Source organism: Aristolochia californica, unplaced genomic scaffold (assembly GCF_029961685.1).
Source record: "Aristolochia californica isolate CCGP_79_NKW_82.1479 unplaced genomic scaffold, dmAriCali1.0.hap1 SCAF_3, whole genome shotgun sequence".
Lineage (NCBI taxonomy): Eukaryota > Viridiplantae > Streptophyta > Magnoliopsida > Piperales > Aristolochiaceae > Aristolochia > Aristolochia californica.
Genome location: NW_027181992.1, coordinates 46,591,556 through 46,604,715, shown reverse-complemented (window position 1 = coordinate 46,604,715; position 13,160 = coordinate 46,591,556). Strand labels below are relative to the sequence as shown.

General features: G+C 38.2%; 1 protein-coding gene across 1 annotated transcript; it reads right to left on the bottom strand.

Annotated features, from left to right (window-relative positions):
- Positions 1-4,290: 4,290 nt before the first annotated feature.
- On the bottom strand, positions 4,291-12,543 carry LOC137958789 (putative 3,4-dihydroxy-2-butanone kinase). Its single transcript, XM_068805920.1, has 20 exons — positions 12,321-12,543; positions 11,979-12,052; positions 11,822-11,885; positions 9,735-9,847; positions 9,575-9,622; positions 9,249-9,320; positions 9,077-9,166; positions 8,260-8,433; positions 7,926-8,009; positions 7,621-7,676; positions 7,080-7,210; positions 6,579-6,671; positions 6,319-6,383; positions 5,969-6,112; positions 5,838-5,881; positions 5,564-5,647; positions 5,378-5,451; positions 5,140-5,252; positions 4,963-5,058; positions 4,291-4,707 (listed from the first exon to the last, which is right to left on the bottom strand). The coding sequence occupies exons 1-20, from the start codon at positions 12,358-12,360 to the stop codon at positions 4,582-4,584; spliced, it is 1,785 nt and encodes a 594-aa protein (XP_068662021.1). The 5' UTR covers positions 12,361-12,543; the 3' UTR covers positions 4,291-4,581.
- Between the last annotated feature and the right edge of the window lie 617 nt (positions 12,544-13,160).

Below are 13,160 nucleotides of genomic sequence, written 5' to 3'. Positions count from 1 at the left end.
ACATCTTCTGCAATGTCTTCTTCTTTGTAAGAGGTCGAGCTTCACTGCGATAGCAAACGTCTCATCTAGAATACCTCCAATCCATAAAACTACACCGGAAATGAAATTTGCAGGAAAGGGAAGACGGACGAATCCTAATTCCTCGGATCCTAACCCACACAGTAATACAACTACTCCCCAATTTGTGGACCCATACTGGTCCTACTAATCAGGTGACAATTTCTCTCTCAACCCTGATAACCCTCAGTACAAGCAGTCCATACTCCATAGAGAAATAAGAACTAACTTTTGCGAAAAAGCCATGAAGGACTGTCGGTAATGGGGTACACTGGAAACTTAGAGGATGCCAGATAAACCTGGGCCTACAGATTGACTCAAAAGCTTCACATACTCAATCGGCGACGCCGGATAAGGACGAGGGAGGACGACGAGATAGAGATTTCGGACAGGTTGTAAATTGCCTTTCCAACCTCACAATCAATTACACGTGTGTTTGACTTTTGTCCTTCTGGGCAAAGCCAGCCTCCTCCTGTATTCCAATCTCCGCAGACTGCATCTACCGTCTGTTAAATGCAATTGGGCCCATAGTCAGCACATTCTTGCTCATCGCAGTTATGCGCCGGTGTGGATTTGTGAATTTGAGGTAACTCACCGGCCAACCTTCCATCTCTCCCAACCAATACCTGCGCGGTCGGTTGTCAATGGGTATGAGCCCCTCTTGCCCGTCCCATTGAATAAGCAGCTTTACAGACAAAAAAAGAAGAAGAAGAAGCTAAAATCCCTGATTCCTGAGATCGATTGATCTGTATAGGGCATACGCCCCTCGTTTTCAATAGAACGATCGGTATGGGGCCCTCTGACTGGCGAATTATGCCAATTGAACTGACCAGTCTGATGGTCATTTATCAATCATGGAAGGGTAGTTGTTCTGTCGTGTTTTCTCATGAATAAGATCTATAATGAACTCTGAAAAAGTGGATCCTCCTCAAGTTGAAGTGTTCATGAAGGTGCCAAACCTCTGGAGTAGGTCAAAAAGGTAGTTCTCTCCAAATAAGACATTGTGAAATGGTATGTCCACATTCATCAAACACTACTGAATAAACCTTGCCTGTTTACTTAATTCAGCTGAGGCAGCAGCAACCAGAATTTTTCGAGCTCAGTGATGATTGTAACTGATGTCATCTGGCTAAACAACGAAGGAAACGAAATAGAAACACAACAATATGTTGAATTATATAAGAGGACAGTGATGCTACCGAAGCAAGCAGGATTCCCGATACAGGAAATTCTACTGATGTAGAACACCCTGTCTCAGTAAAGACATCTGAATTTATGATACAGGATTCTGCACACTGGCGGCATTTCAGTGCAATGGGACTCGAAGATCATGAAGTTGAAAGAAATAAAATATCCAAGACAGAGATGATCTCAAGAGAGTAAAGATCATGAAGTTGAAAGAAATAAATTTTTCAAGAGAGTGGTAGCTTAACACTAGAATTTTGGAAGCTAATACATCATTAGAACTTCCTATCATTGATACGACTGGTAGAAGGTTGGGCAAACCCTTTCGAGCCAACTCCCTCCCTGATTTTTTGGGCAAAAAAGTTGTGAATGCTCCACACGCAATGAGTAAGAATGAGTAGGATCCGATCAGATCAGCAATTTAAAAAGAGAAAACTACAAAGCAGGAAATAACTGGGAGATCTTACCCCAAGGAAGAAGAGGGAACTCTGACCGTTGCTTGGGAACTTCGATAGTATATGAAGCCACCTGCTGAAAAATTACATCTTCTGCACGTAGTAAGAAGGGAGACCACCTTGCATCTCCTAAGCAACTTACCAAGACAGACGCAGCAAGATAGAATGGGGATACTTATAAAGCTTGGACATTTCTTCTGTTTCACAGAGGAGATCCATGGTATCTCCTACTTTTGCTACTTCCTTGAATGCATGAAAGCACTTCCTGAAAAGATGAATAGGGATAATTGCAAGTCTTTCTTATTGGCAAGTAAAATCAAAAGCTAAATGAAATGGAGAATATGAAGATAAATATAATTATAACAAAATCCCCTTCATTATTCATTCATATAAAGAGATTTCAACTAAATGAATTTTAAAAGGATGAGGGATTTTTTAAAATAAGGCTTTCAAGTTTATCTAAAAACGGCCATCGAACAAATTAGATCTCCGCTTGCTTGCTGCCCCTGAGGAAAATGTAGCAAGGAGGTATAAATGTCACTATATGCAATACTCAATTATTTTTGCCCTGACAATTAATTTAAGCCGCATTGATTCGAAGAAAGAGGTCCAGTCCCTCTTTGTCTCCTCTTCAAGAGAGTTAAGGTGATCTGATCTACAAGAGCGTCCCTCTCTCATCTGTTTGCTTCTATCAGAGATTGAAGCACCCCGCCTTCCCCCTTCCTTCTCCATTCAATAGAAACATTTTCAATCATCATCATGCAATCAGGACTAAAGTCCCTTCTAACAAAATATAAATAAATAATAAATTAAAACTAAGTAAATAAATAAATAATGAAAAAATCTTACTGCATCAACAAAGTCTCGTGTGGTGAAATGCTGATCCTGAACAATCTGATCCGCAGAAGTCTGCCAACTTTTTACTGAGAGAGAACGCGTGTCGTGGATCTGCAGTGTTAAAGATACTGATCGGGTGGTGTTAAGTGTTAACAGCAAATTTAACCATGATAATAAGCTTGACATCACTTTACTTGCAATCCATATAGATATGAGGACAAACAGTTGCAAAGTGCTCTCCATTATGGGTTGCAAAAGTCAATTTCGTGCACGACTGTCTTGTTTATTCCTCCTGTCAATCAACATAAAAGTATTGATAATTAGTAAATTAGTAAAATAGAACAAATGTTGCCGCAAATTCCTCGAGGAACAAAAGCGGGAACCAGAAAGGACCAAAAATCTCCATCTCATTCTCAGCTACCAAACAACAATCTTAGTAGCTGGTTACTGACTGACTGCTTTAGAATGAAAGTTCATCTCATTTCTAGATGGAGAAACACTACGAGAAACTTGAAATATCAGAGATAGTTTTACCAAAAGTCCAAAACTAGAAAGTTCGCGTGCAAAACGACACAGCTGCAGTCCAATAGGATATTTGAAGCAACAAAAAAGAGAATCAATTAAAGACATCCGTTCACCGTTCACCGTTCACGTCTTCTATAGACCTTCATAAAAGGCAAGCCAGATAATGAAATTGCGGGAAAAGACATCAAACCTTTCCAAGGATAGCAGGAATCTGTCGGCAAAGAACGTTAATGCGGTGTAATTGACGATAGGAGAGAGATTCAATTGCTTATATAAGTCAGGGGCGAACGAGAGAGGATCGGAGAAGAGGTTTGCAGATGGCGAGGCAATTGACGGAGGAATGTGCCAGGGGATTCGATTCCAGTGTAGAGATTTCGTCCAGCGTTCAGCCTGACGCCGACCACGAGTAGCCTCTCCTGCTGCCTACCTCATTCCCGCGCTTTTTTTTAATTTGGTTTTCAGCATATAGAGAGGGAGAGAGAGAGAGAAGGAAACAGGGCTTCGGTTTTACGTTCGCACCTTTCTTTTTCAATAAATCCATGACACAGCCACCTCAGACTCCAGAGACAGCATGGATTAATTCCCTCGGATCATTCACCTTCTCAAGTGATCTAAGAAGAGTCGCCCATACTGCTTGCTCCACATGCTGACAAATCTCAACTCCCAAGTAGGGAGATGCATCATCGAAATATTAGTTGAAAAGAAGGCTTGGAAGAACGGAAGTTAGCGCTAGGCCTACGGCTTTGAAACCAGGCAAGCTAATATAATTAAAAAAAAACTCTTTATTTTTATTTTTATTAATATAATCAAATTTGTTTTATCTTAAATCCTATTTCCTTTGGTACACTTTATAGATTTATGTGAAGAGAACTAAAAAGTGTTTTTTCCTTGAAACAGGAGTTAGACCACTCTCACTACGTCTAAATTTATTTCTCATTATATGGGTTACTCACATATGATGCAGATTAACATGTCCTAAACCTTTTTACCTCTAAAGAAAAAGCGCTGGTTGGTTCCATATTAATAAATCCAATTACTCTCAACAAATCAAGTGTCATATGATGCTGTTGCTGAAGACAAAAACACTTTTCCTAGTCATCATCCTTCGCAAAATGCATAAAATCAACAGCCGGGGAGAATCACGAAGGGCCATTATGTAACCTGCAAAAAAATGACCAATATCAACCCCGAATGTACCTCTTATTCCCCTTCATACTGAAGTAAGGATTGCTTCACTGGAGATCTGCTATTTCTCACAATAACTGGGCTAAATATTACATAATAAAAATCAGCCATAAAGTTTTATTCCTGTTTAGTATACAAGATTTTCAACAAGAACAAATAGTGTGTAAGAAGCTCGCTTTCTCAGCTCATGCATCGCACAGGCGGGAAGCAAATTGAGTTTTGACAATCGGAGGCACAAAAACAAAAAAAAACAGAGTTCTTTTGCAAAATTACTCAGTTAAAAATGGAGTCAGAAGAGAATCGCCGACAGGAGGAGCTCCATTGAAAATGTATACACTCAACAGTGGTGCAGTTTGTTTTGAACAGCAAGAGCAGCCGCCCTGTACCATGCAGCTGCAGCCATGGCTCCTGGGTCCGGAATGGTTTGAAGAACTTCCCCAGAGACATAAGTTGAACGGCCAGCCTGCATGAGTAATAGCAGTAAACTTACAAAAGGAAAGAGCACGCGCTACATGTAAACTATGCTAACTTCAGTGTATCCCTGTTGCAGATTGCGTAACTTTTGCAACATACACCATAATTCAACTTCCCACGTGAAAATCTCGTCTTTCTTCTTTTCGTTCATTTTCGGACAGAGAAAGAGGATAGGATTTCTTTTAAATAATTTTCTTAGACTCTTCCATAAACTACAATCACAAGAAAACATCTATATTATTACCTGTGGATTCATATTCTTAGTAGACTCTGCACCACTAAGGGCTGCATCAGATGAAAGAACAAAAGCAACTGCAGGATTATCCCCTGCAAGAAGTTGCTGTTGACATAGACATGTCACATAGGTCAGTTTTAAAGCACAAACAGCACTCAAAAAGGCAACAGGGTGTCTATCCTATACCTCCCTCAGAACATCCAAAGCTGGAATAAGAGCATCCAACAATGTGCGGTAGCCTGCCATAGCACCTCCATACTTGCTGACAGCAGCAATGGCAGCTTCAAGAGCATCAGCCCCTGCAAATGATGTCTCTTGATTATGAGAATTACATAAAGAAGCATGAATTTGTTAATTGTTGTAAAATTTGCAAATTTGTCGGCTGTAAATTTAGCATCTAAATATGAACAGAAAGGCATCTCACATTGTTGGGCTGTAACAACTGGCGAGTTGTTCTCTTTCAACTTAACATATGCAGCCTTGCAGAATATATCATATCTGTTTTAGAACAGCAAACCTCATGACTAAGAACTATAACACCAATAATATCGATGTCATTCATTAGTACCATAGAATATTAAAATACTAGTTTACAAGGTAAGCATGATACATGATTCCACTTGTTCCTCCCATGACCCTACGAATTGTTGCTCCAATCTCATTCACTGTTTCCGCAGCATCATTCACAGGATAACTGTGAAGCAGAAAGCTCAAATTAAAGGATGAGGATATTACAACATAGAAACACTAGAAACTTAAAATGAGGGCATCCCTTAAATTTGTATAACAAATGAAATGATGGCCAGATAACCTACTACAGCAGCCACAAAAATTTAGATTCATAACTCTTCACATCTTGCAAGCTAGAACAGAAAGTTACTTACTAGTTTATCATATCCTCAAGAATAGCAGTTGCACCTCTAGACATCTGCAAAATGCGAGGTCATATTGAGTCCAAAAAAAAGCAGAATGGTATATTAGCTTTCAATGATGCACAAACGGACAGTAGACTCACAGTTGTCCCACAATCACCATCTCCAACTTTGCTGTCCCATTCATTTAGACTGTCCTTAATATTAATTATTTCAGTTGTTGCAGCTTCAATAGCAGCCTCAAGAATGATGCCTTGTTCATTTAGCTCTGCAGGTCGACTCACAACCTGTACAATCAGAGGCATTAGATTTGACAACCACTAAACAGGAGTAGCTCAATTGGTAGCATAGAAAAATATGCATTGATCTTTCATTTCAAAACAATATTTGCTGAAGCTAAATGGCAAATAAATATATGATACATTACATGCATTTTTATATTCAGAAAAAGAATTTTTTTTTTGTCTCATAAATAGAATTTCTCGAATGCTACCTCCACATTTCTTGTGGAACGAGATGGTGGCAATGAAAAAGGAATCTTAGCAGGTGGATGGTCGCCTGCATGTTAGAAGAACAAATGCCTGTAAGATTGAATGAAATCAAACCTACAATAATCATGAAATAGGTTATCAAGTAAATTTTTTAGGTAATACACAAAAGAGGACATCTAACTAATTTTGACAATAGTCACATATCACTAGAGGCCCAAAATTGAATATCAATAAAAGCTGCTCCAAGGTTTGGATTACCTACCATCAACTCCAACAGGCCAACTTGGAGCCTTAGTTGGGGCATCCAGCCTTTGCAGAGTTGCTTGATCAGCCTTCATAATAGTAATGGAAAACCCTACATAGGAGACACATAAAAGGTGAAATCTTTGAGCAAACAGACAACAGAGAATGCTTTTGGTTCGAACTTGTAAAATTGTGTCCAAGAAACCAAGTCCCAAAAATGACTAGCCAAAAGTAAAGAGGCTTCTTTCCAAGTACTAAGCACAGGATTTTTCTAATCCTAAATTCGTGTGAGATTATTCATGTCACTGCCCTTTATGTGTGGGCTCTTTTGTGGCTCTCACATGTGGATAATTTTGAGTGGAAGCCCACGTACAATTACTTATTCTGGTGCAGTATGTTCAAATTGTGTTCAAATCCACCCCAAAGTGACTAGCCAAAGTCAAGAGGCTTCTTCCCAAGTAATAAGCAAAATTATTTTCTAATCCTGAATCCATACAGTACTATTCTTAATATGACAAACCTGACATATCAAGAGAAGTCATAAAGGATCCTGTATAAACTCTATCAACAGCCAATCCATGTTCCAGCTGCAGTTGAGGTACTGCTTTCCCAGCTGCAATCATCAGCTCCATAACAGGAGTTGCACCCAATCTGTGTTAAGAATAACATGTCTCAATTCTTCACTTGGGAAAGAAATCAAGAGAATTTTTGTAAGGAAAGTGCAAGTAGCTTCCATTAATATGGGAACCAGCAATAATACATATCATACAAATGCACATATGGCCCATTAGTGAACCAAAAGAAAAACGAGCCTGTAGACTGATATTCACCAAAAATCACAACCATAATATTTTTGAATCACAGCATTTTGTATTTTTTCTTGAAGCATATAAATGCTTCTATAATAATAAGTATGCAAATGCTTCCATATAAAAGGTAAGAACCTTAAAAAAAAAAAAAAAAGCCTAGCCAATGATTATGCATTAAGAATCTTGTATCCAGTTTCAGGCTATCCTCAAAAAAATTTAGTAGGACGTGGGAAGTGCACCCAATGCACTCACCCGTTAACCATGAGAACCACTCTACTCCCTCGAGTGATAGGAACATAGTGAGTTTCCTGCAGGAATGAGAATGATAAAAAAAAAAAAAATCAAACCAGAAAAAAAATTAAATAGCATTTAGTGATCTATGCAAAATTGATTATACTAATTTCTCACGTGCATGTAATAGAGAAAATGGACAACCTAAACACATGTCTATCCGATAACCAATGAAGGACCATGCAAGAAGCATTATGAAATAAGTACGCACACAATGAAAAGTATCGCAGGCAGAAGAACTTGAAGAGTTAACCAGCAAAACAGACCGTTGATAAAATCTGCTTTAACACATGAGATACCACGATATCAACAGGTTGAAGGTCCGCGACTGCAGCTCCAGGCTCTCCATGCTGGCAAGACAAAGTCTATGCTCAGCCTGATAATATGTATAACAAAAAAGAAGGAATGCTTAACATTCAACAGGAACCCCACATACAAGTTGAAAAGAAAAGAAACAAACAAACAATAATTTTGACTAAAGGGACTCTTAAATTAAGTAAAGAGCATAACAGAAATATTTGTAACTTCAACTACAAGGAAATGTCCAAATTGCTTTATCTGAAACAACTTGAACAAATGAAAGATGATTATTTAGCTTACAATTCCAAGACCCAGTTCCATCTTTCCTGGACCTAAACGGTCTGACATGACCTGGCCTGGCAGGGTACAAACTGATAAGGCAACACCCATTGTTCCCACCAACTCAGACACACGCCTTGCTTCTGCAGCAACTTCAGCAAGAGAAAGACCAGCAGCTGCCACTGCTCCTGCAACCTGTTCACGGAGCAGAGTTTTAATGATTTAAACTAGTATCAAGTGCACTTTAGATACTTGGCAGTGCTGACAGACAATCGAAAGTGCAGCTCATTTGTAAAATGATATTGCGCTTTGTTAATGCAATTAACTGTCACTATATTTGCTAATATTATTGTATCTCTTGAAATTCATAGTAAGCATTAACTCAGTCCACTTATCATTTTTTTGAAAACATTGACAATGAAAATATAGACGTACAAAGATCTTTGAATGAGAATTATAGGGATATGTACATAAAGAGATACATCATAAAATACAGAAATCGATTACTCTATGAGTAAAGAGTTGCCAACAACAAGTAGTTGTTGAGACAGTTCAATGATAAAATCCTACTAAAATTAACAAATCTGTTCCTGAAAGATTATCGACAGCATGATTTTATTGGATAAGGCTTCCCCTCATTTTTCCAGACTTATAATTAGTCTTTACCCAAAAGCTCAGGCACACATCATATCCTATTTCAACAGCAGTTCATTTTCTTATTAAGAAATAAAGAAATAAATCGAGAGGTCGCAAGAAAAAATAAAGAGAATAAGAGGCAAGACAAGTAGGAATCACAACAAAATAAAAAATAAAAATAAAGAGAGATTAATAACATAACCTTGTGAACAAGAATTGTGCCAGCCAGTCCTCTACGCCCAGCTATTCCCCGAGGTGGTGGGAGAGCACAGTCATCTCCAACAATAACTGTCTGCGTGTATCAGGTTTCCCAATTCAGTCAAACTTCAACAAGACTACCAGATCCTAAACCCAAAATTCAGACCAATGCCTACCTCTACTTTATAGCCTTCAGCCTTTGCTTGCTCAGCTGCCAAGCCAAAATTCAATCTGTCACCTGTATAGTTCTGCCAAAGCCAAACAAGATCAGTTTGCTTAGAAAATGAAAAATAAAATAAAATAAATATAATATAAAATCCAAAGTAAATTGATCATGAACGACATAAGAGATTACTGCAAACATCTTTAATATCACATCAAATACAAGAACTAACATCCTCAAAGATCAACAAAAAAGTACTCAGTCAGAACATGCACCAAATGTCTCATTTACTTGAATTACGATACAAGAAAACCATGAAATGATAATTACTAATTGTACCTTGACTATGAGAAGGCATCCCATAGGACCTGTCACAGCTCGAATACCCTAAAGAGATAATCTTGATTAGTTAGCAAATCTTTAGCTTAGGATCAGATGAGCAGTTGAATTAAAAAATCATAAGTGCAAGCATTGGCAAGAATGTCATGAGCACCCATACAGCTAAGATGGAATCAACAGGAGGAGAAGCAAAAACATCTCCACAAATAGCCGCCGTTAGCATCCCTTCCCCAACAAATCCAGCATGAGCAGGCTCATGGCCACTTCCACCCCCTATATTAAGCATCCATATGTAAGACATATACATAAGAAGATTAATACTAGTGTTTCCGAAAGTTAAAATTTCAGAAGCAAGTGGCTATGCATGAGTTATGTCATGATAACTTGTCAATGAATTGTAACGAAAAGACAATAACTAAAGGTGTAGCATCTTATAAGAATCAGAAACTTCACTCTTAAGAACAGTTCCATATAAATCCAGGATAAGAAAGATCTTCTACTAATAAATTTTATAAAAAATAAAAAATAAAAAAACACCCAACTTCTTCCAGATATTTTTGGATGGATCTGGACTCAACTTTGATATAGTATCAAAGCAAGTTCTCATATGAAAATCTGTAATCCAAATCGTCCATGTGAAGAACCATAAAAATGGTCAAACAAGTGAGGTAAGAGTTAAGAATAGTCCCACATGAATCCAAGAAAAGAAAGATCATGTACACTTTAAAAAAAGCCTGCCCAACTTCAACTTGTCATTTCGGGATGGACTTGGACCAACTTTAACATTCATCATATTTTCTAAGATACTGAAAACATGCAAATACTCCATAAATAATCAAAACATTGTCACCATCTCGAAAGAAAGTTATAAGATATAACCCATATAAATAGATCACATTGTCGCAACACAACCACATATTATTTTGCACAAGATTCTCATCCATGCAAAAGATGTACACAATGTCTAATCAAAAGGCTCAGTAAAAAGTTTCACCCACATAATGACAAAATAAAAAGATCCAAAAATGTGACATAAAAATCACAGAAATATCAGTCCATACAGTGCAAAGTAAGTAGTGGTAGTAGAATCAACACCATAGTTCACTTGTTTCCAGGAACAAACCAACCAACAAAAAGTTAGTTAATATCGAGTTCAAAAAGTTTTGAGCATGAAATAGCAATGCCAACACAGTACAGCTTCCATCTTGTAATATTAAAGATGTGGAGAAAGATATCATGCAGGAAGTGTCAACAACGACTTTCAAATAATGATTAATAGTCATAGGCACTGTTATCAATAATAAGCCTCAAATGAGTTCACCAACTCCATATTTGTGCAAACATATGGAGGAAGATCAGCTGTATTCTACCAGTTCATTGCAACACCCTTGTAATTTCATCACATAACAAGTGAGGATAACATGGACACCTATATCAATGGTTTCTAACCAAGACTATTCCAAAGACTGTCAAACCATCAGCACTGAGCCAGTCTAACCTTGCTGTGGCTTTTTGATGATTTGAATTCCATGGAAGACACATGTCTGCTTCATAGTGCACTAACTATCAAACATATCTTAATTGCTATTTTTGTATAAGCATTAAATATCAGTATTGAGCAATTTTTTCCCTACCAACCAAAACCCATTTCTTTTATTGAAATTATCATATATTTCAAGAAGTATATAAGCTACCATGGACTCCAAATATAATCAACTTAATGACAAGTTTCATTTGTAACCTGAAGGTTAAAAAAATCCAACAAAATTTTCTAAATGAACATTGCAGACTGTTTCATAATCACGATAGACAGTCCTAAGTAAAGACCATGATCCTCATGGAGAGAAAACATGAAAGGTCATAAAGGAGCACACAATTGTAAAACAACAATCAGTACTCATATCTAAAACCCTAGAAAGTGAATAAGTTCATCTGATACCCCAATTGGATGAAATTCTTTTTAGAGGACGTAATTAGATTCCCAGAGCAAACATGTCACACGCATATCCTGAGAAACTGCTCAGAATGCTCAGAGAACAAGGCTAAAGCAGCAAATAGCACAATCCACTTCACTAGCAGCCAGCGATTTGTACAGAAATCTACATATTACATGGTGAGAAGCATTTGCTTAGCAAATTTTGTGTTCAAAATGTATAAAAATGCAATCGGATGTTCTTTTCGATTTCAACTTTACACAGTGAAGATATATTTCAACATAAAAGTTTCAGCTATAAGTCATTTCCTCACCCGAAATTACGGCAACCTTGTCGTAGGTACCACTTGAAACATCTGCACGCAGCACGACCTTAACCTACGTTGGCATGGACATTTTATCAGCATTTGACACCACAGAAGAGTTGGCACTGCAAAGTCAAGATCGAGATAATACAACTAATTCTACCACCTCTGGGAAGCCATCCAAGTACTGCAAGCCCGGGTAAGTCTCCACCAAACCCTCGATGAACTCCGTCACCACATCTGCAACAAAAATCAGACGACTAAGACACACATTCACGACAGGAACTCCAATTCGTCTAAAAGAAACGCACTAAAACGCGAATAAAGAATCCGCGAATAATTAAAATTCCATCGTTGTAGTAACATGCAAAAGGAGTCCGAAGTCAGAAACTTAAAAAGTATCAAGATCAGATCAGAAACGAAAACATCAGTGAAAAATCGTCGAAATGTCACGAAATTAAGGTCGCCGAAAATCAAAATTCCGAGGCAGTTGCTGATGAAATCGAACCGTTCGGGTCGTTGATAAGCTTCTTAGCTTGAAAAGACATGATCGAAATAGACCGAACAGAACTTCCAGCGATTAAAACGAGTCGTCGAACATTCACGAGAGAAATTCCGCGAAACCCTATCAAATGTCAGTAGTTCTTCCTTCTCAGGTTGGTCTTTGTGAATTTATTTATAGCCTTTGCTTGAGACGAGCGAGCGGGTAAAGCTCTCAAGCTAGCTGTTTGTCGGAAGGGATAATCTCTCAAATTACGAAAACATCCTCCAAATCTCCCAAATATGACCACAACGTAGAAAACTGGAATTCCCTTTTCTTGCCGGGAACGACGACCGCCCAGATGGTTAGGTGAGTTGACATTTTGGGCCGAAGACAAGGGTACTGTGGTATTTTTATTCCTTCCCTGTTTATCCAAAGAGAAGAAAGCCCAGCAGAAAACAACAAAACAAGTCCAAATCGTGTAGATGGAGTGGGGAAACGGTTAAGTGCCGAGTGAGTCGCGGAAAGTACAACTTTGCCGAGTCGGAATCGGGTGGGACCCATTTCAACAGCGATTCAACCGTGGCCTACATCCCTATAAAAGCGTAAAAACAGAAGAAAAAAATCCCCTTTTTTCCTCCTTTCAAGGATTTCTGCCACTTTCTCTCTCTCCTGATTCGAGTCGGCACATTCGAGGCTTCCGAGTGAGCATATCTTTGATACGTGTCGGATTTTGCCTTAAAAAAGTATATATTAACCGATACACCCGATATGGGTATATCGGGAAATTGATACGTAAAAAAATGTGCAATGTAAAAGGGTATTTGGGTTCAAACTTCAAATTGACTCTGCCTGTAATTATGTTTA

Coding starts and splice junctions, on each gene's coding strand:
- LOC137958789 (XM_068805920.1), bottom strand. CDS start 12,360: ATGTCTTTTCAAGCTAAGAAGCTTATCAACGACCCGAACG. Junction 9,167..9,248: donor CTGAAGGCTATAAAGTAGAG/GTAGGCATTGGT, acceptor TGATACACGCAG/ACAGTTATTGTTGGAGATGA. Junction 7,211..7,620: donor GTGGTTCTCATGGTTAACGG/GTGAGTGCATTG, acceptor TTCTTAACACAG/ATTGGGTGCAACTCCTGTTA.